The sequence below is a fragment of the Lissotriton helveticus genome, chromosome 1_1, assembly GCF_964261635.1.
Source record: "Lissotriton helveticus chromosome 1_1, aLisHel1.1, whole genome shotgun sequence".
NCBI classification, from domain to species: Eukaryota; Metazoa; Chordata; class Amphibia; order Caudata; family Salamandridae; genus Lissotriton; species Lissotriton helveticus.
In genome coordinates this window covers 492,763,813-492,786,205 of record NC_136057.1, presented here as the reverse complement: position 1 = coordinate 492,786,205, position 22,393 = coordinate 492,763,813, and the positions used below count along the sequence as shown (strand labels likewise).

The window sequence follows — 22,393 nt, the reverse complement described above, 5'->3', positions numbered from 1 at the left end:
ATTGTAATTATCCCCAATACATTCTCATAATGACATCAGAACATCAGTAAACAAGAATGCAATACACTACACTGTTGCATCAGCAGACGCTCCTACGGTGGCCTGGGGGACAATTGGGAATTGAAGCAGTACACCTCAAGTGATCAGCATGCTCGGGTAAGCCCAATTTAATTTTTAACTTCTTTGATACTTAATTTGTGCACTGTGGGACTCTGCCCGTCGGTTTTCACATAAGCTTTCTTGTTTAAAATCAAAATAATACATTAATCTCAAGCGCGACGGGAATCCACCCGTATACACTCACAAATATTGCTGCAGTCGGAGAGCGTACTTCACCAAAGCTGCTTTCCGTTTGGTACTGAGCATGATGGATATCTTACCACTTGCGCTTGCCAAAGGCCTATTGTGGTTTAACGGAAGAGGCTACGAGAGCCACGGATTGTGGTCTGGTGCCCTCCCAGTCTTTAAACAAGAGCTTGAACAGGAGATCACAGACTTCTTCCCGTGCAATAAAAACTCGGTGACGCACTACTCCACAATTTGGGAGGCTTTTAAAGTAACCATCCGCGGTCTGTGCATCGCCAAAAGTGGGGGAGTCTTGAGAGACATCAGGGCCAGGCTGCGCCAGCTAGAGGCTGACCTCAAACATATTGAGACTAACTTACAGACAGCCCCAACACCTGAGCTGCAGGATCAGCTCCGGAGCACACTAAATGAGTACCAAGAAACAGCTGAAAGCGAGTGCAAATTCAGGGGAAAGTATTACAGGGCACGCCAATAAGGGGAGGGAGATAGCCCAGGAAAGGCATTGGCATCCCTAATCCGCCCTCCGCGGTTCTCAACTACAGTCCTTGAATTTGAAGACGAGGATGGCCAGCTGCACAGGAATACCGCAGACATTGTGGCAACCTTCCGCAGATTTTATAAATATCTGTATAAAACCCAGAGAGATCAATCTGCTGAGTTTGACTCCTTTTTTGAGGACACAGCAATTGCATGGCTGGGAGATGGCCAACGGGCATTTCTTCTGTGGCATCATGAGGATGAGGAGATGGTGACAGCTATAATGCAGTTACCATCTGGCAAAGCGCTGGGGCCGGATGGCCTCCCGGCGGAATTCTACAAAAACTTTCATCACCTGCTCATCCTAGTTTTGCGTAACGTGCTCGAAGAAGCTAGGGAGTCCGGGATCCTGCCCCCCTCTAAGCGTGAAGCACACATCATCTCCATACCCAAGCCAGGCAAATCAGCCACGTATTGCGACTCGTACAGGCCCCTCTCACTAATAAATGTGGATGCAAAAATCCTAGCTAAATTAATTGCCAACTGCATTAGCCACCTGATGATTGCATTGGTTCTCCCGGGCCAGTCAGGCTTTGTACCCATTAGAGGCACCTCCTGCAACCTGCGCACACTGTTCGCGCTACTCCAAGACGTAGACCCTGAGACATACGCTGCAGCGATATTCCTAGATGCCACTAAGGCGTTTGACTCTCTGAAATGAGATTATCTTGCCTTCGTACTGCAGCGAATGGGGTCCCCACCCTTTCTGGCCTGAATTAACCTGCTGTACTCGGGACTGCAGGCAAGGGTCCTGATTAACGGGGTGCAATCGACCGCCTTCACAATAACTGGGGGTACCCGACAGGTGTGCCCCCTGTCACCTCTTCTATTTGCTATAGCAATAGAACCATTGGCGGCCAAAATCAGACAACACCACCGGGAGTATGCCCTGGTCTACCCAAAGAGACACATTTTAATATTGTTATACGCAGATGATTTGACCTTATATCTGAGAGACCCCGACGCCAGCCTTAATCCAATCCTCCGAGTAATGATACTATTCGGTAGACTGTCCGGAATAAATGTGAATTGGGGGAAGTCCCAAATGTTCGCCCTAACTGATTCTACCTTGCCTTTCGAGCCCGACTATCCGCTCGCCTGGTGCGGGGACTCGGTCACGTATCTGGGCAATTACATCTCCCGCTGCCGGGAGGAACTGATGCGGGACAACTATGGCCGCATACTGGACCAATTGACGGATAAAATAACCAGATGGATTACAATGCCCCTATCTATGGCCGCTAGAGTGTCTTTGATCAAGATGGTAATCTTACCGAAGCTACTCTACCTGTTCACTAACATACCTTACACTCCGAGCTGTCATTTTTTTTAACAGTATTAAAACACAGATGATCAGATTGATATGGGGTAGAAAGCAGCCCTGACTGGCGTGGGAAGTCCTCACACGTCCCTTTGACGCCGGAGTCTTTGTAGTCCCTGATATTGAACTTTACTTCATTTGCACTCAGGCTCACTTTGCGGCCTACTGGATACACCCCCCATATATGCCTCATCTGGCAGTGGAAGATGGACACATGGCTCCCACAGCTTGCTCGGCATATTTGAGCACCCCCACAGTCCCCAGACACTTAGCATCCACTACTGTTCAATGCACCACTCTGGCCTGGCGGGACTTGGCGCAGAGGCTCCAGAGCCCTTTACTATACTCACCCTTGGCACCTCTGCGGGGAAGACACGACTTACCTGTCACACAGGAGGGGGGATGCTGTGGGATGTTACGGATTTGCTATGTTATAGAGCCATCAATGAAACTGTGACTGCTGCTCTACTCTATGATACTCATTTCCGCAATAGTAGAAGACTGTACTATCTACGTGTTATCTAGAGGATAACATTTTTAGAGCATGCTCACTTGGGGTCCACTATACACACAAGGGACATTTTGCACCAGTTAGGAGTTTTTTGTCACCTCCTTCCCCACCCCTTTGGAATGATTTTATTACGTAAGACTCAGGCATCCCATCATGGCTTCCCTTCACGTTTTACTGCAGCAAGCTTCCCCAGAGCATGTGGTGTCACGACTGTACCACACCACACAGGGGGAGTGGGTGAGAGACCACGCCCTGGCCAGGGCCAAGTGGGAGGAGGAGATGGGACACCCCCTCATGGAGGAACAGTGGTTCTTCTGCTGCTATCATACTGGCGAAATCCCTGCCAACAGCAGATTGCCACTCATACACCAACTTTACTATACACCTGTCTGCCTGCACCATCTACGGCTGCGGGACACTGACTGCTGTGATAGATGTGGAGCAGAGGGTGTGGGGTTTGGACAACTAGCCTGGGACTGCCCATTGATCCTGGAATACTGGACGGAGGCTCTTAACGCGTTGGATGAAATGACCGGGGTGCACATACCTTATACCCCCCTTGTGGCTCTCATGGGATACACGGAGCAGCTGCCTGTTAATATCCGGAAATACACCTCCCTGGCCCTTCTATTAGCAAAAAGACGGATAGCTTTCCGTTGAGGGCGAGGAAGGGCTCCCAAATTTAAGGAGTGGCTGAACAACATTTTCAGGAACAACTTCATACTCATGCTGAACTTCTGCCACCTGCATCTTGCCCACAGGACATTTGAGCCCCCCTGCAAACTTACCTCCTGAAACACACTGACACTGATGACATGAACCCAGATCCTCCACCGGAGGGGGTGGACGGGCGGGACGGGGAGGGACACCGAGAAGGGCTGAACTCCCGAGATGCTAGAGGAAGCCGACTGTCCTGATCTGTGTAACCTGCGGGCATGTGAGGCGGAGTCATTGCCGGATGGTGGCACTTGTCAGGAGACTGAATTAGTGGTAGTCAACCAAGATTGAAGACCAGTGGTAAGAGTATTGTGGCTTTACTAAGTTTAAGGGTTACTTAAGTTTGTTAGAGATCTGACTAGTCAGCTGAACAACTTGCATGCCCTCCTGACTCGGCCGGCCCGATGGGGTTGTAGGCGGCTTGCTGTTATTCTTCCCTTACCCCTTCTGATGAGGACTAAAACAAGGTGCAGTGCCGGCCCACTGGGATGTAGGCAAGCCTGCTGTGTCAGTTTTGCATAAAGTCAATAAAGGTCTCTTTGAATCCCCCCCCCCCAAAAAAAATACTACATTCTGAGTTAGGCTGCAGGTATTTTTTTAACACACTTTCTAGAATTAATGACAACGGTTTATACATATAAGTATGTTTTAACATATCCTGAGTCTCAAATAAAGTAGATTTAACACAAATGGAATTGTCTGCTCACAGTAAAAATGCAAACTGTTTTTGTTGCTTTGTTAATTTGTAGTTCATTGCCGATGCATGCTGATTTCATCTGCCGTGACCTAGAAGATGCTATTCAGTTGGCTCATGGACCGTCTCTATCTCAACAAATCGAGACAATCTGGGTTTTGGGAGGAACGAAATCATTTGCGGTAAGTGATTCAATTTAATAATCACTATTGTATATTTAATGTATTTATATCATTGAGAGCATGCTTACAGAAAGGCTTGGCCATGCTGTCTGACAACTAAAACTGGGGACAACTGTCTTATCTTAGCTTAGGAAAGACTCCTTTTTCATAAAATCCTCAATGAAGGATGGCTGCTCCCTGGATGAAAAGGAAGGGGGTAGGAGTTGCAAATTTGGACAGCTTGAAATCCATACACTCATTTAGAATTTGAGAGAGAGGGAGAGACACTTTGAAGCTGTAGACTCTCACCTCGCCAAACTGCATTTTTCCGGCTCCACTTAAAGTCTGAAAAACCTCTATGTTACCATTGACGGAACCGCAGCTGATACTGCTAAAAGTTACTTGTGACACAGATTTGGTATTTTATGGATCAATGAAACTGTTGATAGGAATCAACAAATCGTACGACAAGTATAATATTGAGAGCCCTGAAGAAGCTCAAGTAAGTCCAAAACATATGCTGTATTCTTGTGTTATTGGATTCATCAAGTGAATAAAAAGGACACAAAACATTACAAGAAACGTTATTGTTTATGGTTGAGAATTTCTCAGTAAAGATTTATATGTCTTCAATTACCAACCTGGTGGGGACCAGTACCTGAGATTTTAGTGCCTGGCAATATTCCTATCACCAAAAAAATAGATATATGGTGATGTTTTACACACTTAAAACCATAGAACTTCAGCAGTTATAGTTCTACTTATGGTTATACCTATTTTCGGAGACTCTAACTCGTGTCCTAAAAGTACTTAATGGCACGAGTTATAGTTCTTTTCAGATAAGTATGACTATAAGTATAACTGCTCAATTTTTATGGTTTTGTGTGGACAAAACATCAGCCTAACTATAACGCCTCTGTAACCTTTAATTTTCTCAGTGAATTTCTATGTTTATTTAACGTGAAGTAATGTATAATTATCGTACAGGGCCTTGCTTTTCTCTGGATCAGTGGGTACCTGCGGATCTGTGGAGGCTCGGTGTCCCTAGATATGTATACATTTCTTTCTTTAATCACTCCTAACTGCTGGTTACCCCAAATTACAAAAAGGGTTCTTTTTAGAGCAAGATCTACCTTTCTGCAAAATTTTGTGTAATTCCGTTCAGCTATTCTGGCTGTAGTCGTGTCTAAAAACTAAAAAATCCCCATAAACATTGCATGGGGAAAAAGTGTTTTAGAACCCCCCCATTTTTCCTTGCCCTCTCTTGATGAATCTCCTCGAAACTTTCCAGACCGCAGCTAAAGTAATTAGAACACTAGGTTTGAAACTTTTGTCAAGATTCGTCAAACGGCTCCAAAGTTATTAGCAACACAAATAACGCTTCTTCTATAGGCAAAGTTGGTCCTAACTATTACTACCTACTGGCTATCACCATATATTACTGACTGGTGGTTGCCAGTAAGTAGTTATAGTTAGGATCAAAAAAAATGTTGGTCTGCCAATAATTAAGGCGCAGCTTGATGAATCTTCACAACATTTTCACAAAACTTCCCCTTTTTGGTTCAGCTGCAGTGTTGAAAGTTTCAGTGTGATCCATCAAGCAAGAAAAAAGGGGGATCCTATGATGCGTTTTCCCCATGTTATGTCTATTGGGTTTTTTCATTTTTTGAACATGACTAAAGCCCAAACTGGTGAACGAAATTACACCAAATTTTGTAGAAAGCTAGATTTTCGTCCATAAAGCGTGTTTTTTTGTGATTTGGTGTAAATCCGTTCAGTAGTGTCAGAGAAATTAAAGTTTAACAAATATTGATATCTAGGGACGTGAGTCCTTTAAGTGGACTCGCAGATCCTAATAAAATTTGGTTGGCTACCAACACTTCAACCAGGAAGTGTTGGCAGTGATCTTGGTACTGGGCTTCAAGCCAAGTCCCAGAAGAAAAGTATAATATAAAGAAAAGGAGGCAGATTAGGAAAACCTTGACCCCTCCCCGATATGGGGGAGGGACCCTGCTATGTTTTAAAAGCATTTAAAAAAAAATTGGGCCGCAGACTTACAGGTTGATCCACGGATCTGTGGAAAGATAAAAAAAAAGATATGCAGCCTCCCATGGGCCTCTTTTTTAATGGCCTGAGGTGGGCCAAATACTGGGGGCATGAAGGAGGGGAGCTCTAGGGGCCTCCCTCCTGGGCTTATGCAAAGCCCAGGGGACAGCCACATCCCCAGAGCTGTAACCAATAAAAATGCAGGGGGGCCTGCTCGGACACCCGCAGCCCCAGAACTGCCACCTCCCCAGGCCACAGACCTTGATTAATGAGAAGCAAAACAATGCAGGGGAGTCCTTACGGACCGCCACCTACCCAGGTTTAAAATAAATATTAATATGTGGGGGGGTTCTGGCCCCCCATGTAGCCCAGGGGACCGGCACCTCTCCTCAAGGGGGTCTGTTGCGGACCCCTGGCCCCAGGACCACCACCTCCCTGGGGCTTACTTACCAAAGAAAGGAGGCCACTTGACCCATTGCAAAGCCTTACATGACCCTGGGGACTGCCACCCCCAGGCCCGGCACCAGCAATGTCCCGGGATGCCCACCCTGGGGCATGGAAGCTTGCTATTGCTTGGGGAAAGCACCATTTCTGCCAAGCCATAGCAAACAAGTGCTCTGTTTTTAGCAAGCAAGAGCATAAATCGCTCTTGTTTGCTGAAAGCAAAGCATGTGTCTGTTTCCCTGCCCGCTGTGAAGAATGTAGTTTTGTCCTTGAATTTATCCTGTCTCTTTCTGTTTATCCCTTGTGTGTTGTAGTGTCTTCATGTAGTCATCATTCTTTATTCCCAGTAAACCCATGTGTTTTTCATAACGTTTTCATTGATATGAGTTATTTCTCGCGCATAATATATATGTACAGGTCAAGTATAGGATATGTAGGATTATGAAGCATAATTGGACAATTAATATGGCCATTAATATTGCTTTTGAGCAGCTGTTGAGAGCCAGTTGCCAATTGTATTTATTTTTTGTGCTGCAATTATTTTATTGAGTAATGCACAGGCATACAAGATGAACACCTTAGGATATCAATGCCTAAAAGTACTGAACAATGCAATGCAATGCAATACAGTTCACAATGGAGGGGAGATAAGGGGGTATGTAGAGCCAATTGTGTGTACACCCTTCCCAAAAGTTGTATACAGACTAGGTGTTTCTAATTCTTGTAATTCAGGTCTCAGACTTGATATGTTCCCTGCAAATTCCTCTATGTGTCTACTCCCCCTTTTTCAGCCAAAAGAATGTCTAATGCAAGGCTGTCTTGCAAAACCATAGACTGCATAGCAATTTATTCTGTGTTAATTTAGTAATAAAGCTCCAGATGTACTAGTTGCTATTTTATCCACTTCCGTTGCTTATTTTCGTATATTCCCATATTTAATATTATCCCCACTGGTGGTATTCCTGCTCCAAATATGTCTCCCATTAATAATGCTCCACTCCCTGCACTTCACATATGTCTATTTGGTAGTGTTAGTGTTAATGCTGCTATACTCCTGACAAGATACATCTTTGGAATCGGCATACGTAAATAGCATGTACCTTCCCATTCAGTTGATAATAAAAAGTAAGCATTTTGTCCAAACATGTAATAAATCCCTGGGAATATCATCCTCAGTTCTCTGTAAAATTTGCCAATTGCCCTCCAATTATTCAAAGGTGTGGTCACAACTGCTAATCCTTACATGTCTTGTTCATTTTTGGGTTTGTTTCTTATAAAAGCAGACCTTTCCTTTATGTTGGGTGTCTATGTTTCTTATAAAAGCAAACCTTTCCTTTATGTTGGGCGTCTCATCTAAGTTTGGGATCTATTAGTTTCCTTCTGAACTAATAATCCTCCTTTTTCCATACATTTCCCAGTACATCTCCCTTTTGATCAGCATTCCTTTTCATGTTCATGTACCTTTCTTCTCACATCACAATGTATGCCTTTTCTTCAGATGCATTAAGCAAGTTAAAATTCTCTTCTATGCTTCTACAGTGTTTACCAGTAAATGTGGGGAGAAATAATACCAAGCTGAGTCCATTGTTTTCTTTGTTGGTGTAAATTCATGTTTTTCCTCACAGGGACTTGTGACAGCACTAAATCATAATCAGATTAGAACTATTCAAAGTGGTTCCTCCTATAAACTAATGGAAGCAGAATACTACTTGAGATTGGATGACATAAGGGTAAGAGATAGTAGGTGACTTCTTCTAAAACTGAAGATAGCAAATATGCACAAACATAACAATCCTTAACATCTAAATCATTCATGTATTTTCGGCACTAATCTAGAATTGACATTAGTAGAATAATCTTCTATAATATTTCTGAAGTGTGTAGTAAAGGGGTTGTTCCAGACATTTTGTGCAAAATCATAAGTAATGTTAACCCTAGGTGTTTCCGGTACTGGGGTCAAATAGTACCCTATTAATACTCTTGATATCATAATGACTGTTACTGTCAAAATCACGCACACAATACATTTACAATTCCTTCTAATGCAACACATCCTTTTCAGACAGAAATGTAAGAGTTTGAAATATGGGTTTCTTTCTTTTCTTCTTTTTTTTGGACAAGTCCCTGTCAGACAATCCTTAACACTACCCCATGTTCTTTTAGGATGTTATCCCTATTCTTCTGTAACTTTGTTCTTGGGCCTAGGTTAGTCTTCAGTAAAACAAATAACTAAAATAATAGAAATGTAGAACAGACACAGTTCAGCTTTTCACTCTTGTATGTTCGATTTTTTTCCCTACATTTTGTAAAAGTTTCCAAACACAGTCTCTATTTCTTTCTCATTGAGGTTCTAATTTTCCTTGTATATGTTATTCATAGTCAAATTCACTTCGGGATTCACGTAATATGATCATTCAGAAGCTGAATATCTTCTGCAAGGGAACCAAGTTCTTTTTGATCTTCTCAACACCTGATGATTTGGATCAAGCGAATCATCTTCTTCTGGTTCGCTTTCCTCACGCACTGTATCTGGAGTGCAAGCAATCGATGAACTCCTTTTTATTTCCCTTTATTTTGAACTTCTGGACCATTCAGCTTGTCAACTCTGTCTTTTAGTTTCAGAGGTTGTTCCCTCAGCAGCATTTTGTTTTCCCTGAACTCCTTTTCAGCTTCTCTGATTTCCTGACTGGAGATTTTGAACCCACTTTGTGATATTACAGAGACCTGCACTTATCTTTTGTCTTCACACCTTACTCCTTCCTGTACTCTGCTTGCTCAGCTACTTGTTCTTCTTTCTGCTCTCTTGCTGGTTTTACAGGTCAGTCTGGTTTCTCCAACAGTGGTTCAACCACTTATGCTCTTCATTCAAAATTATAGACCAACGCCAATGGTCCTTCTTCTGGATTATTCACTCTCTGTATATTTGAAGTATGAATCCTGTTCGGAACTCCAGCACAATTTGGTAGAAGCCTTTCCATTTGGGCTCAAGACAAATCTTCTGAACGTGCTTCTTGATCACATCCCAAACTCCAGGATTGAGGGTGTGGCACCGTTCATGATGGGGATCTGGTGTGGCTTCAGACACCTGATGAGAAACAGAATGAACCACATCAGCGAGTAGTCCATAATCATATCATTAGTTATATTCAGCAAGTCATTTGTAGGGACAGATGGTAATCTCATGAATCTCCCCATAAGAATTTAATGTGGAGATAAGGTAGTCTTTCCATCTGGAATACATCGGACACTCATCAGCACCAATGGTAATGCATCTGATCTTTTCAAAGATAATGCAGCCCAAACGTTTTCCATTGTGGACTTTATTATTCTATTAATCTATTCTCTTCATCTGATCGACTATGACTGACGCCTCTGGTCTGTAACTACAGTGTAGTTTTTGTTCAATTTGTAAAGTAGCACATAGCATCTTCATCACTTCGTTGTTGAAGTGCGTCCCTCTATCTGACTCAAAAAGGACACCATGCCGAACCTAAGGATGATTTCGCGTAGTAGCAGTTTTGCTACAGTGAGACTATCATTTCTTCTTGTCAGGTAAGCTTCCACCCATCGGGAGAATACACAGATAATCCCAAGGATATATCTTGACCCACTTTGGACAGGCACCTTGATAAAATCCTTTCGTAGCCTGTTAAAAGGACCACTTGATCTCACTAAGGGGCCGATTTCGATGTCGGACGAAGGTCAGGAGCAGTAACCCACCGACCTGCTGTCATGGGTTACAGCCCTGCTAATACGATGCGACTGAACAGGGTTCGGTCGCATTCGTATACTTCACAATGCAGGCATGCATTCCAAGCGGAATGCATGCCTGCATGGAGAAAAGCAGGGGTGCAGTTCATCCCTGCACCCTGTGGCTGGCACCCCAAGGTGCCTGCCACCGGGTGCAGGGATCCACAGAGGGGCAACCGGGGGAGTACTTAAGCCCGTCGTAGGCCATCCGGAAATCTGAGTCGGATTCCATTCCGACCGAGCCCATCGGAATGGCTCGGTCGGAATGGAATCCGGCCGGCACTGACCGATTCGGTCGGAAGGGCTCCGAACATGGTTCGGAGCCCTTCCGACCCGAATCGCCCCCTAAGTTTGTGCTTCTTACTGGTCTTTTCTTCCCTACTTTCTATTGCTGACATGTAACACATCTCCTGCAATTTTCCTAAGCTATTGTTTAGAATGTTGGATTGAACCAGCTTTGTATGAAAAGCCTTATTAATTAGACTCTCCCTAAATGTGTTGGTACCCATGGTAATACCTAGTCATTGGAAAAAACAAGCTGTCTGGTAACACTGGTCTTCCATCGTCAAACAGTCAAATGTCATTTGCGTTTTTGGTACAACCTGCCTTGATCCACCCATTTTGTCCAGCGTTTGTCACAGTCTCTCGTACCCCTTTTATTTCCTCCCAAGAGTCAGTTCCATCATCATGCAAAAGCACATTGTTCATCCGTTCTGTAGGTGAAACCATCATTGACTGTAAAACCTCCACAGCGTATCTATTGCCAATGACAATGTCTCCACTGGCTGTTTAGTGTCCTGGAAACTTTTTGATCGCAATCATATTTGGTAACTGTAACGCTTCCAGTAGATTTTTCACATGTTGCCATTTCTTCTGGGCGATCCTGAAGAGGTTGAGAAACCCTTTTGCATCCATAATTGGCCAAAGTTGTAAACTACACCAAAGCCATATCAGTTGTATGTAAAGATGGTTACTTTAGAAAGTGCAGAAAAACAGCAAGCTCTTGTGATAGCAATTAGTTCAGCAACCTGTGCGGAAAAATAGATTGAAGCCTGGAGGCTTAAACCACATAATTTTTAAGGTACACTGCATATGCTGCTCTTAGTGTGCTATCATTACTTCTCAGGCATGAACCTTTTACAAATATAACATATACGGGCTCGATCAGTGGTTCATCTTAATGTCTGATCATGACTTGGTGCATAGTTCAGTGATGCTTAGGCAATCATGATCAAAATCATCAGCTTTATCTTCTTGGTCAATCACAGGCAAAAGGGTAGAAATATTTAACACATTACATCTCTTAAAAGTCGCATTATCTGGTGCCAATAAACTCTTCTTATATTTACTGAGTCTTTTATGCGCCACATACTGTGTTTTCATTCTGGTGAGCAGTAACTCAACTGAATGAGGAACCATCACAATCAATGGGTGTCCTATCACTATGTTTTCTTTCTTTTCCATACTTACACTCACCGTGGCCACTGCCTTTATGCAGCCAAGGAGTCCTGATGCTACAGGGTAAAGGGTGCTTGAAATGTAAGATACAAATCTTCAAGCTCCTTAATGCATCTATTTCAATACTGTGCGCACCCATCTCTTTCACTGCAAAACAGTGAAATATATTGTATAATTGGGCATTTATTCAGCGAGGGCGCAACACAATATAGCTTTCAGCTCCTGGAATGATTTGGTACATTCATTATCCCATGGAATTGGATGTGACACATCTTGATGTGTTAATCTCAAGAGATGTTTTGCTGTCAGGGAATAATTTGGTATCCATTGTCAACAGTCTCCAACTAGTCCTAAAAACATTCTAAGCTCTCTGTGTGTTTGTCGTCGTGTCATCTGTAAGATGGCTGCAACACTCTCTAGCGGCACCTTTCTGACTCCCTTTGTAATTATGTGCCCCAGATAGTGAACCACTTTTTGACAGTACTGCAGTTTACTTGGAGACACTTTGGGCCCGATTCACAACAGTAATCTGAGACAAAATCCTAACTTTACGACTTTCGGTACTCACAAAAGACATTTTACTACTACTGAACTGGCTTAACTTCAAAGACAGGTATGTATAGCATTTAAAAACACCAATTCAGTAAATAATGAAGACACAACACATAATAAAAATCCAATACCAATTTATATAAATAGGAAATATTTTTATCTTTAAAATGACACCAAAACAACAAAAATCTAATGTAGGCAACCTGAGATATACATTTTCAAAGATTTAGCAACATATGGCACATAGAAGATTATAGCACCATATTGGGATACCTGCTCGCAACAGACCAAAGTCAAAGTTTCAGGCTGATCACAATGGAACCCTGGGCGGCTACAGCTCGCGGCAGGTCCCGGTCTCAGTTTCTACTTTCACACTTAGAAACTTTTCTGGAGCTTTTTTCCGCGAGGTTCCTCAAAGCTCCAAGCCAGTCCGGATTTGGTGAGGGTTTGCAGGATTGCCTTTTCACGAACTCACGGTCAACTTCCCTGGAGCAGACTTAGAAACTTTTTCTTTAGTGATTCAGCAGGGCAACCCAGGAATCTAGGCCGACATGCGATGGAAGGCAGGCGGCTTGGCGTTCGCGGTTGCTCCCGGTCACCTTTTCTACAAGCGGACTTTGAAACTTTTCTGGAGCTTTTTTTAGCGGGGTCACTTGATGCTCATCATGTAGCCAGATCCGGTGAGGGTTCGCCGGCTTCAGATTTTTTCTAGTCCCGGTCAAAACTCTGGAAGTTGGACCGATGGAGCTTTCAGCCGGACAAACCTGAATGACTTGGCTGACTCGCGGTTGAAGGCAGGCGGCCTGGCTGTCCAGGTTGGGTCTTTCCCTCTATAGAGCTTGTTTTCAAAGTTGCTCCAGAGTTCTCCAAACTTCTTGAAATTCTTCCTGAAGTTTCTCAAGGGGTCCCAGTGTGTCTCAAACTCACTCCAAGGGTCTGGAAGCTCCTAGATGGTCCTTGAAAGTTGAGGACTTCAGTTCCCACAATCCACTGGTATAAAACCCTTACAAATCCACTGGTGGTGATGCTCCAGATTAGCTCTTTTAACCTGTAGCTTTCAGGGAGTCCACTCTTTAGTTATGTTTCTGCAAAATAATCCACAGGGCTGTAGTTGCAGATGGTAAAGTTTTCAGAGGTCAGGCCTTAAAAATCTTTGCACAGCAATCTTCTCAGCTTGGCAAGGTCTTGCTTCAGCAAGTTTCAAGCAGCAGATCTGGATGGCTCTGCCACTCTCAGATACTTATTCCAAGTTCTCTGGGTCAGGCAGGAGGTTACTCCTGACCAATGGGAGCAGGGTAACTCCTCAAAGATATGACCAAATCCTATAGAGTGTGGCATTATTTTGTACCAGAGTGCACCAAATCTTCCAAATCCATAATGGCTGATTTTACAGCAAGGAGGTAAGAGCTGGCTAAACACACCGCTAAGATGGCTATTTAACTTAGACTCGCCCCCCCTGCATGCTCATACCTTCCTTAATCCTACCATCTGCCTAAGGTGGAAAGTTCAGAGTTGTAAATGACACTGGTCTCTACTTTCCTCTTTGAAGGACATAGTTTATGACTCCTCCACCTGGCCTGGCATTCCTATGGAACAGCACACCGCCCTGCCAGCAGAGCTGGTTGACCCCAGGGGCTCTTTATCACCTCTTCAAGGCAGCCTGGCTAATCCACTTAACTCTGACCAATCAGGGCAGACCACTGGAAGGCTGAATCTGGACTTACAAACAAGAAAGTCTTATAACTTCTTGTATGTATACTTTAGGAGAAATTGAACAATATCATATTCAGGCTTTCCTGTTTTCAGTTTCTATTTTTGGTAAATTCTGGAGGTTTTTTTTCAGAGGTTTCCAGTGATTTCAATACCTTAAAAAACAGTGGTTATCAGTGGTTACACATTTCCGCACCAATAAAAACAACAGACACAGTGTTTTTCCAGTGTTTATGGAACTTTTTGCTTTTATTATTGCCTGCTTTCTGCACTGGTAGTGCATGATATATAGACAGTGTATGTACAGTGTATATGTGATCCAAATACATTTTTACAAATCAAACTAATTGTAGTACACCATACAATACTTCTTCAGTGAGTCTTTGGTCATGTACACTCTATCTTTCCATCCCAAATAAACTTTTATCTGTGATAAGGCCCTCTCAACATTGACAGATGCACAGATGTTTCACATGAAGGAGCCTGGGCTGCAAACCATCGAACAAGGGCCACAGCAGGCTGTGGCCGGATCATGGCTGAGCTCAGACCAGGGCACATGGGAAGGGGAGGGGTTCACCCACAGCAGAGGCAAGGGAGAGGCCCTCAATGCACCATAAGGCCACCCTACTCTAGCGACAGCTGTTCTGAATGTCTTACCAAATGTATTTGCTCCTGAATTTTCAATTCACCTCTTGATTGCAGTAACATTATTACAGCATGGGGCCCTCCCCCCAAAGTTAATTCCCAAGTGTAGATTAGAGCCTCAGTAGGGTCTGCCTACAGCAGATATCTCAACCAACTCTGCAGTGATACACAACAAAATAGCAACTTACTCGACCAACAGAAAGCACCTTGGGGCCTCTACAAAAGGTAGGAGAGTACTACGGCATCAAGATTGCAGTGACATATCAAATTTGTAAGAGCAATATCAGCATGTGTCCCTTTATGTGCGGTGGAAATTGGCATTTTATGCTCACCTTCTGACTGCATCAACCTTGTAGATCTGCAGCCAGTTTGGTGAGGTCAGTCTAGTGCTACCTGGCACTGAATACCAGTCCCGGGCAGCTCAGGCAGTGCAGCAAACAAAAACACCAATCAACAACATATGCCTAATGGTGCTGACAGAGTACCTACACCAAACAAGGCTTGGTCGGATTACTAGTCTGTCTGCTTTTCTGACACATTCTAGCTGGAGACCGCTTCGCCATGGTAAGGCCCGAGGGCAGGCCAAGTGTCAAAGTGCTGGGCAGAGTGACATTATATGGCCTCTCCATGACTGAGTTGGTACGATCACAGTCCAGTACCACTTGACTGAGAATCCCTGTTCCTCATAGAGCTTAGACAGTAGTGCAGTCAGTATAAAAAAAACGCCCACCCTGTGCACAGGCCCATAAGTGAGGCACTAGCCCACACGCAGCTATCTTGTTCATACATCTAGTCTTCTGGCTTTTCTGTTGCCGGCCTGAGAGGTGGTTTGTTTCAGGAATGGGCCCAGATAAAGGCTAGCCAAGGAAGAGGGTTGACAATTATATGACCATAGTTGCTGGGGGTGTGAATGAGCTAAAATAGATAATATATTCAGAGTTGTTTAGTGCAGGGGCCCCCAAATAGATGCAAGGCACTGTGCTAACAGATACAAAGTGCAACAGATGCAAGGTACAGCATTAACAGATAAAAGGCACTGTGCCAACAGATAAAAAGTGTAGCAGCATATGAAATGTGCATTGCTAACAAATACAAGTGCTCATTACGGCACATTTGTTGATAACAGATGATGGAGTGGGTTGACATAAGTAGCAGCCACCATGTCCTTTACTTTATTACTGCCGCCTTGTGAGAACCACTTGAGGGGGATTCTGAAATGCTACTTTGGGCCAGAAAGTGGCAAGTGCTCTTTCCAGAAACTAGCCCACGTTGCTTATTATCAGCCCACCTACAGAGTCTACCTTCTTCTCCTCTCATATTTCTACAGCTTGGTGGAGATAGTTGTCTTCTGTAATTATCAAGTACAGTTAAAAGAAAGGTAGATGTGTTGGGCGGAGGCTGTGGCATTTCTTCCTAAGTAATGCTGGGCAGCAAATGGCTGTTCATTTTAACATTGTTAAAATTCACAGACCCACCTCTCTGTTAAAGGAAGAGGGGAGGTTTGTGCTTCCTCCCACCCCCAACACCATCCAAAGGGATAGCATAGGAGGTAGAATTTTAAAACCATACATTGTAAGTAAAGGCAAAATGTGCTTGTGAAATGCTCCATTCTTGTGACTTGCCAGCCACCTGCTCCATAATGCCTATTATAAACAATAAAGCAACCCTTTTGTGACGTTCCCTATATTCGAATGTACCCTTTTTTTGTGCCCCTATATAGAATGTGACGCTTTTTGGTTTTCTCTTGAGCTATAAAGCAGGTTATTTTGGGCTGTACTTGCGTGTTATAAAGCTCTTCTTTTGGAGTTCCAGCATATTGTTCAGCACTCCTCTCATTACCTGCCCATATTTCACAACTAACCCTTCACTTGTTACTTGCATGTATATTGTAAGGTACTCCTTTTTGTGATGTGCCTCGATGCTGCAATGCTCCCTTAGTCACTAGTTAAGATATTGTGCTGCATCCCTATCTTTTGACTTGCTTTTATATTAGTTTTTAAAAATAGGGATTCGCTTCTCTGCTGTGTTTGCACGTTCCAATATGTCCCTGGTTTGCATGTATACTCTAAGTACAATGTGGCTACCTGTACGGTGTTTGATGTGGCCTGAGGCTGCCTCCTGGCGCTGTAGAATGTACAGATGTCACCTTAAATGCACACAAAATTCTTCCTGCGCATGTTATTAATATTTCCTAATCTCTGTTGTCGCAGGGATGCCGTTCTCATACAGAACTGTGCATAGAGACTTGGAACCTCAGTGAATTAGGGTGTGCCAAAACTCACCTTAGTACCCAAAATCCCCTACCAGACTAGCTACAGTGTCTCATTGGTTATTACAAACTCCCAATGTTTAGATAAACCAGAACATGGACTTAGAACACCTCAGGTAACGTGGAACACATGAACACTATTTCGTTATACAATCATTTCAATCCAGAACAAGGAGTAAATGAGGACGCGTGCACATTTGAAATGTTTATTTTCTAATGCAGTGTTCTCAAGCGCAGTATCTTAGCTAATACAAACAAACATATTATAAGAAACAAAGTAATCAGCATAGTTACTAGTCCATAGAATTCAAAGGGTGAAAGCATATTAAAATGCTAGAGGGAAGAAGACTACAAGACACCTAATTCTCACCCTCCCTTGCTAGTATATTATATTATATCTAAGAAGGTCTCTTTGGGTTTTAGCAGGGTGGCCCCATACCTCAGATCCTAGTGGTAAGGGATCACATCATCTTCCACCAGCTCTCTGCATGCGAAGCACCATCAAGTGTGTGTGTATGCTCTGTGTAATGCAATATAACACGCGCCTAAAGCCAGAATTTGGCCGCAGCTACATGTATGTTATGTCTAGGTACGTGCGAAGATCAGACCTCATAACAACCACTGTATCGAGATATCCTTGAAGGCTTCAGCACTCACTGTACAGACACAGCTCACCAAGCAAAGCTGATATCAGAGCAATAACATATTATTCTCGTGTGAAGCAAAACATTCTACTAGGCTCAAAGCTAAAGTAACAATTATGTGTCGTGTGCCGAAGCAGCAGAAAGGTAAAATGGCATTTAAACTCCTCATAAGCTCATGCTAACTTAACACAGTGTGTAGGCAAAGCATATCTATATGACACCCTCCCTTGATCAGAGCACTGATAAGATAAGATAAGATAAGATAAGGGGCACATATTTGAAATGCAGAGTTCAAGAACGATAGTCAGTTCAAATTTGAGTAAGTGGAAAAAAAAATGTTGTCACCCAAAAAAACAAAATCTCATAATCATGACAGTTTAGTGTTCGCCGCAATCAAAGTCAATAGGTCCGGTACTCAAAAAGTTCTCCATAGCTCCTAAAAAAAACAATATTAAAAAAAATGCTCAATGTCAATAAAGGCATCGACAGCCCTCAGCCTAGCACCGAATATGCAAAATAGGCAGCAACAGCTTCCAAAAGGAAGTCACTCTTCTCATCTGAAAATAATTCAGCCATCCAATTCAATAGTGGGAAAGAACATACATGCTCTTCAATTACCGGAGCCTCTAGCACCATCAGAGGGCAACTCGGTGGGTTCTTGATGAAGCTGTGTGCCAAGAAATCTTGCGCTGCTGCGAATATATTCCAACGACCCAGCATTCCATGCATCGCTGCAAAGGCCATAATCCCTCCGTCAGAACAAAGCAATTCATGCGCAACTAAGGGGCTCATGAGCCGGTTATAATCCACCTCGGGAGACACCGTATTGCAGAGACACAAATCCAGGGCCCAGTCGAAATCGCAACTCAGGCAATGAAAGACAGGCTGGACACATGTAAAATAGAAAAATCGAAACGATAATCCATAAGCTGCACTTAAGGTGGCGAGCGGCAGCGCACCATACTATTCAAGCATCCTGTTGCGAAACAGTGCCAGCCGCGACAGCTCATCTTGGAACACAGGATGTGCATCCATTTGAATAAAACAAAACAGCAAAAGAACGCCTGCAGCCAGCGCCAGTAAAACGTGAAATCCACCAAATAAGCTGGAAAAGATCGAATGGAAGAAAGCAGGAATGACCCCAAATATATGTTGAAATGAAGTCTCAAGACCACTGCTAACTACTTTAAAAAAGTGCGCCAGCCCCGTTGTGGAGGATGCATTAAAGATTGTGTGAATCAGTTCACTGAAATGCAATGGTAGGTCAGTATTTATTAAAGCATGCACCTCTGTGCGGGTGTTACCTACGTGAAGGACAAATGTTTCATGAGCAGATGTGAGGGCAACTTCTTTTTGGACAATAGAGCTCTTATGCGACTCATCTTATTGAACTCTACTTTCAAGGTCGGAATCCTCGGCCAGATGGAAACATCCAGTTTCGCATGCGTCGGTGGATACATCAAATCTTTACAGCAAACCACACGTTCACTGATGGTAACGACATAAGCAATGCCTTTTATTAACCCACGGCAATCCTCATTGTTTAACAGTAAATAACTCCCATTTGCCAGTAATGTAAATGTGGGAACGATAGCAGGCACGGGGGTACCTTTCAAAACACAGGCTAAATTAGGCTTGTTTTGATTACAAGAGCCTTGTAATTGGATATGTCTACACATTAATGAGTGATCCGGTGTTTCAGTGCATTCTTCACCTTTCAGATAAACTTCCTTACCCTCTCTAAGGCATCTGTATGTAAAAGGAAGCGACCAGGCTTCATGGAGATAGGAGCTACCAAGAGGCTTGTATCTTCCAATGGCAAAATACTTCATACAATTTTTAAATTCGAAAAGAGCAATCGGTAGAGTAATTAATCCGTGGATAAGCCACGTTGCAGTAGTGGCCTCTGCCACAGACAATGGTAAAGATTCCAAACGTTCAATATGTAACATGGAAAAAGAAGCATCCTTCATTGTAAGTAAACGTTGCTTATCAGCCAAATTAAACGGGGCAAATAGAGAAGAGGTATTCATGTAATGCCATGGAACTTTCCCGGCCTTGAGTGTCTGCAGGGTCCAAGCAAACTGCATAACAGAACGCAATTGATTTTGACCATGGTATAACACAGACACTTCATCTTGCACAATATCAACTACAGATGACACAATATTGTCCAACGTGTAAATGCGGGAAGAAAGCGTGTTAATGCTATTATCTACCACTGCAAGCACTTTTTCTAAATTAGCCTGATCTATAGCCCTAAGGCGGGTAGCCGCCTCAATCTGGGATGTTTTCCAGAGTTCGTTATAAACAGCATATATCCATCTTTTAGATCTAACTTTAGCCGGGCCTTTTATGAAATCATTCAGATCAACATTGTGAGTCAGTTTAGATAAATGCAGTTTAACTGACGCCAAGGTAGAATGTTTAAGCCAGTTCTGACATAATTTGCCTACTGAATAGGTAGTTACAGAATGCTCACTCTCAATCCGGGGATCCACCCTGACCTGTGTAAAGCCTTCAGCCAAACCCAGAAAACGATGTTGGCACGAGTCAGCACTTCTGTGCCAGAGCAATCAACTATTGGGATCCAAACTGGATATGTTAAAGGACGAATTTAGCAACAGAGTTTGCAACTCTCTGATCGAATATTTTGTAGTATTACCCCAACCTGAATATTCTTCCAAATCAGGGAAGGAAGGAGTATTTAACTTTTTAAAAGTAGCCAATCCAAAGCATGTTGTCTGTGAGATGTTAGAATTCAAAAACAACATATGATTCGGGATGAGACATGCACGGTGCAAAGCCTTAGTTCCTTGTCCCTGCCAACTTTTAGAACTCCAAACAGATTTAAGGTCAACTGTTTCCTTCCACAACTCGTAGCCTCCAACAGCTAGCTGGTCTAGAAAGGACTTTGAGTACAATAATTTAGTATCGGTAAGTCTAACCTTGGACATGGACTTTTCTGTCATTTTAAAATAAAATGATGTGGGATTAGACTGATTAAAATCAGTAAAATAAGTGTACTTTTTCAAAAAGGTACTCAAACTGCCTTGTATGGGAGCCGGACAATGTTCCCATTGTGTATAATTCCCAGTGCTCCTCCTGGAATTAGTTTTATGTAGGTAGTGGTTACCAAAATGTTGGTAACAAAATAAATCACCATAATTAGCAGATTCTAAATACAAATCTTCAGCATCAAAGGCAGCATAATATTTCAAATCGGAAAACAACGCTTCTACTGCTTCAACATCCCAATCATCAGAACGTATGTTTTGTTTTACTACATCCCCCATGTTAACTCTAAGCAGATTAGGGGCATTGATAACCTCAGTGGGGCTATGTATTTGAAATTTAACAGCATCCCACACAGGACAGGCCAAGCAGTGATGTTCACAAAGGTCAAGTCTCTCTTCAATCTGTGTGCAGTATGCGAGGAGGAATGGGGTGCCAATGTTCCATTAAGATGTCGAATGCATGTTCTCTCTTCGACATAGTGTCCATTGACGATTCGGAAAAAATAAAACACAAAACCAATTGACATAAAAAGGTAAATCGAAAAAAGCACCAGCCAAATATATGTCCAAGGGGGAATCAAATAATGTTTTTTATATAATCTTGCATAGATTGTAATCCGTGAAGGCTTTCCTGATGTGTGCGAAACAGTGTCAAATGAAAATCTGGATTCTGTGGCCAAACAAGTTTGTAAACCAGGCATCGATAAGTCAGTTGGGTAAGTGTAGTCAGTTTCATCAAGTTGAGTACCAGGCAATGTACCCAGTAAAGGACTAGAAATTGCAGGCATCTCGAGGGCAACCTCAGGTTCAGGATTCGAAGTTGAGGCCAACACAGAATTTCTCACTATCGAAGGACATGAGACTGCCGGTGTCATACTAAGAAGAATCAGCCACTCTGTGTATCTTGACATTGTCAATGGAGATAAACCTGTTTTCCTTATGACCAGGAAGTGGTGGTAAAATGACTGTTCTTGTGCCCTTCACACCAAGCCCTGGAACTGAACTGAACTGAACTGAAGCCCTGGAACTGATCAGATAAGAGGGACCAAACTCTTTCTTGTTTTTGATCTTCTCCCGAACCAATTCACCAACTTGGGGTAGCCAGCCAACTACCGGGATCTGCAACGCATCATCCGTGGTGGAGGGTACAGTCCGTGAATCAGCGCTGCGGTGAGGCCATACCCACACAAAGCGTGTGCATGAATCAACTGCTACTAAGAAGTACTTATACGCAGTATCAGAAGAAAAAGGACCGCAGTGATCTAGATAAACTCACCCAAGTGGTTTATTAGAAATGAACAACTGTGTTTGGGGCGAACGCGCAGCTTAATCTGCTGGCAAATGTCACATCGAAGGACATAATCACGCGTCTGTTTGTACAGTCCCCGCCACCAAAAACGCTGTTGTAACTGAGCCACAGTGGCTGAAATGCCTGCATGCGCAGACGCAACCCCTACATGGGCCGCTGTGATCAATGTATTTCTGCGATCTGAGTTGCGAATCAATGTCTCCCCAACGTCAGGTATTTTCACATAAGGAACCTTATCGGGACTTAAGTGGTATGAATACTTCGAAGGGAACCCCCTTAGGATATTTACTTCCCTTCTCAGT

General features: G+C 43.3%; 1 protein-coding gene across 1 annotated transcript in view; it reads left to right on the top strand.

The window, feature by feature from the left end:
* LOC144769926 (dihydrofolate reductase-like) overlaps positions 1-22,393 on the top strand; it is a 145,013-nt gene that overhangs the window by 59,978 nt on the left and 62,642 nt on the right. The window contains exons 5-6 of the mRNA XM_078654121.1: positions 4,142-4,268; positions 8,363-8,467. Coding sequence (XP_078510247.1) covers positions 4,142-4,268; positions 8,363-8,467 — 232 coding nt within the window. The remainder of the gene's footprint in view (positions 1-4,141; positions 4,269-8,362; positions 8,468-22,393) is intronic.